The 1,782-nt window shown below is 40.9% G+C and overlaps 1 protein-coding gene across 1 annotated transcript; it reads right to left on the reverse strand.

The window, feature by feature from the left end:
- Positions 1-171: 171 nt before the first annotated feature.
- Positions 172-1,530, reverse strand: CSUI_009679 (radical sam domain-containing protein; the record flags this gene model as incomplete). Its single annotated transcript, XM_068069791.1, has 3 exons — positions 1,453-1,530; positions 748-829; positions 172-449 (listed from the first exon to the last, which is right to left on the reverse strand). Coding segments are annotated over exons 1-3 (432 nt in total), but the record flags the coding sequence as incomplete, so codon positions are not given.
- Between the last annotated feature and the right edge of the window lie 252 nt (positions 1,531-1,782).

The following is a 1,782-nucleotide window of genomic DNA, read 5'->3' on the forward strand; positions in this document are numbered from 1 at the left end:
ATATATATATATATATGTGCCTACATATCTTTCTTCGCCTTCTTCTTCTTCTCCTTCTCTCGCTCTCTTTATCTGCCTCGGGGTGTTCATATCTGTGGTATTACCATCCAGCTAGCTGCTGTCTTGAAGAGAATCGAATGTATCGATCTTCACCTTTTGCATGCCTTACCTTAGGCGGTTACATGAACTACAGAAGTGATCCGATAGAGACGAGATGACTCCTACACATCCTTCAAATCCAGGGACATAATACACGCATGCACTCTCTCCTGGACGAGGTTTGATCTTCTTTTCCTTCAGTTGCTTTTTCTTATTCTCTTCTTCTTCTTCTCCTCTTTCTTTTTCTTCGTGAGTTTCCTGGTCTTCTGAGAGAGATCGAAGAGAAGGAAAAGCCCGTTGAATCCTCGAGAGAATTTCTTTCTTCGAGACAAATAGCTCATAACTCCAGCCTGGAAGAAGAAAAGAAAGAAAAGAAGAAAGAAAGGGTGAGAAAGAATGAAAGACAGACAGAAGAGAAGGAGTGGGAAAGCGAGAGAAAGAAGGAATGAAAGAATAGAAAGAAGAATGATAAAGAAAGAAAGAAAAGGTCTAGAGACACACAGGAAGGTCATTTTGAATTCCCAGAGAAAGAACAAGGAGAGATGCAAGAAAAGCGCCAAGACAGCTCCTGTCCGTTCTAATCTTCTTCTCCTTCTTCTTCTCCTTTTCTTCTTCTATTGTTTCTTCTTCTTTTGACTTCTGTCCCACCATTTTGATGGAAGGGCATAAACTCAATGAAGCGAACGTGAATAGGCAGAGACTCGGTCAGCTGGACGAAATCCTCGATCTCCTACGGAAAAGGTAAAGAAAGAAAGAAAAGAAGAAAGAAAGAATTGAAGAAAGAGAGAAAGAAAGGAAGAAAGAAAGAGCTGCAGGCATGAAAGCGCGAGACAGAAGGAACTTTCTCTTTTCTTGATGTATCAGAAGAAGCAAACCCCTAGACTTTCCTGCCTCTTCTCCCATGAGAAAGCACAGCAAGAAAAGGAAGAAGAAAAAGAAGAGGAGAAAGAGAAAGAAGAAGAGAGTTAACGTTGGGACAACACAGGAAGGAATGAGAAGGCGTAGGGCGTCCATACACTTCATCTACCCATGCCTTTCCTAATACGATAAAACACCTATCTTCTCTAGTCTATCCACCTTCAACTATCTAACTATTGATCTATCTCTCCCTACATACACACAATGCTTCTCTTTTGGAAGAGGGAATGAAAGATCTTCTTCTTCTTCTGGTAGTTGATCTTCTTGTCATCCTTCACAGAGAAACAAAAAGGCAAGGAAAGAAGAAGAAGAAGACGGGTCGGTCGATCGATCGATCGACCAAGAGAGAGAAAGAGAATGAACGAGAAAGGGGCATTCGTTCCGTATGGGTATGTTTCTGTATCTTAGTTCTGTTGCGTCTTTGGCTTATCTTACATTATCATTGAAGCCTCGTAGAAGGACAACGTTCACCTTTATTAAACTGAAATCTTCAGCAATTGCATGCATCAAACCCTAACGCAACACACAAAACAGACCAAACGAAAGAAGGAAAGAAAAGATGAGAAATAGAAAGGATACTCGGAGATCAAGTTTTCTTCCTTCCCTTTCTTTCCTTTACTTGACCTTTCATTTATTCGCACACTCTCTCTCTGTTAGTTCCATGCAGTGTATGTACAGCACACACATATCTATACACATCATCTATACAGATAGATAGTCACATACACAGACGCATTAGAATATGGCATACTACGTGGCGCAACA

This window comes from Cystoisospora suis, assembly GCF_002600585.1.
Source record: "Cystoisospora suis strain Wien I chromosome Unknown contig_5879, whole genome shotgun sequence".
NCBI classification, from domain to species: domain Eukaryota; phylum Apicomplexa; class Conoidasida; order Eucoccidiorida; family Sarcocystidae; genus Cystoisospora; species Cystoisospora suis.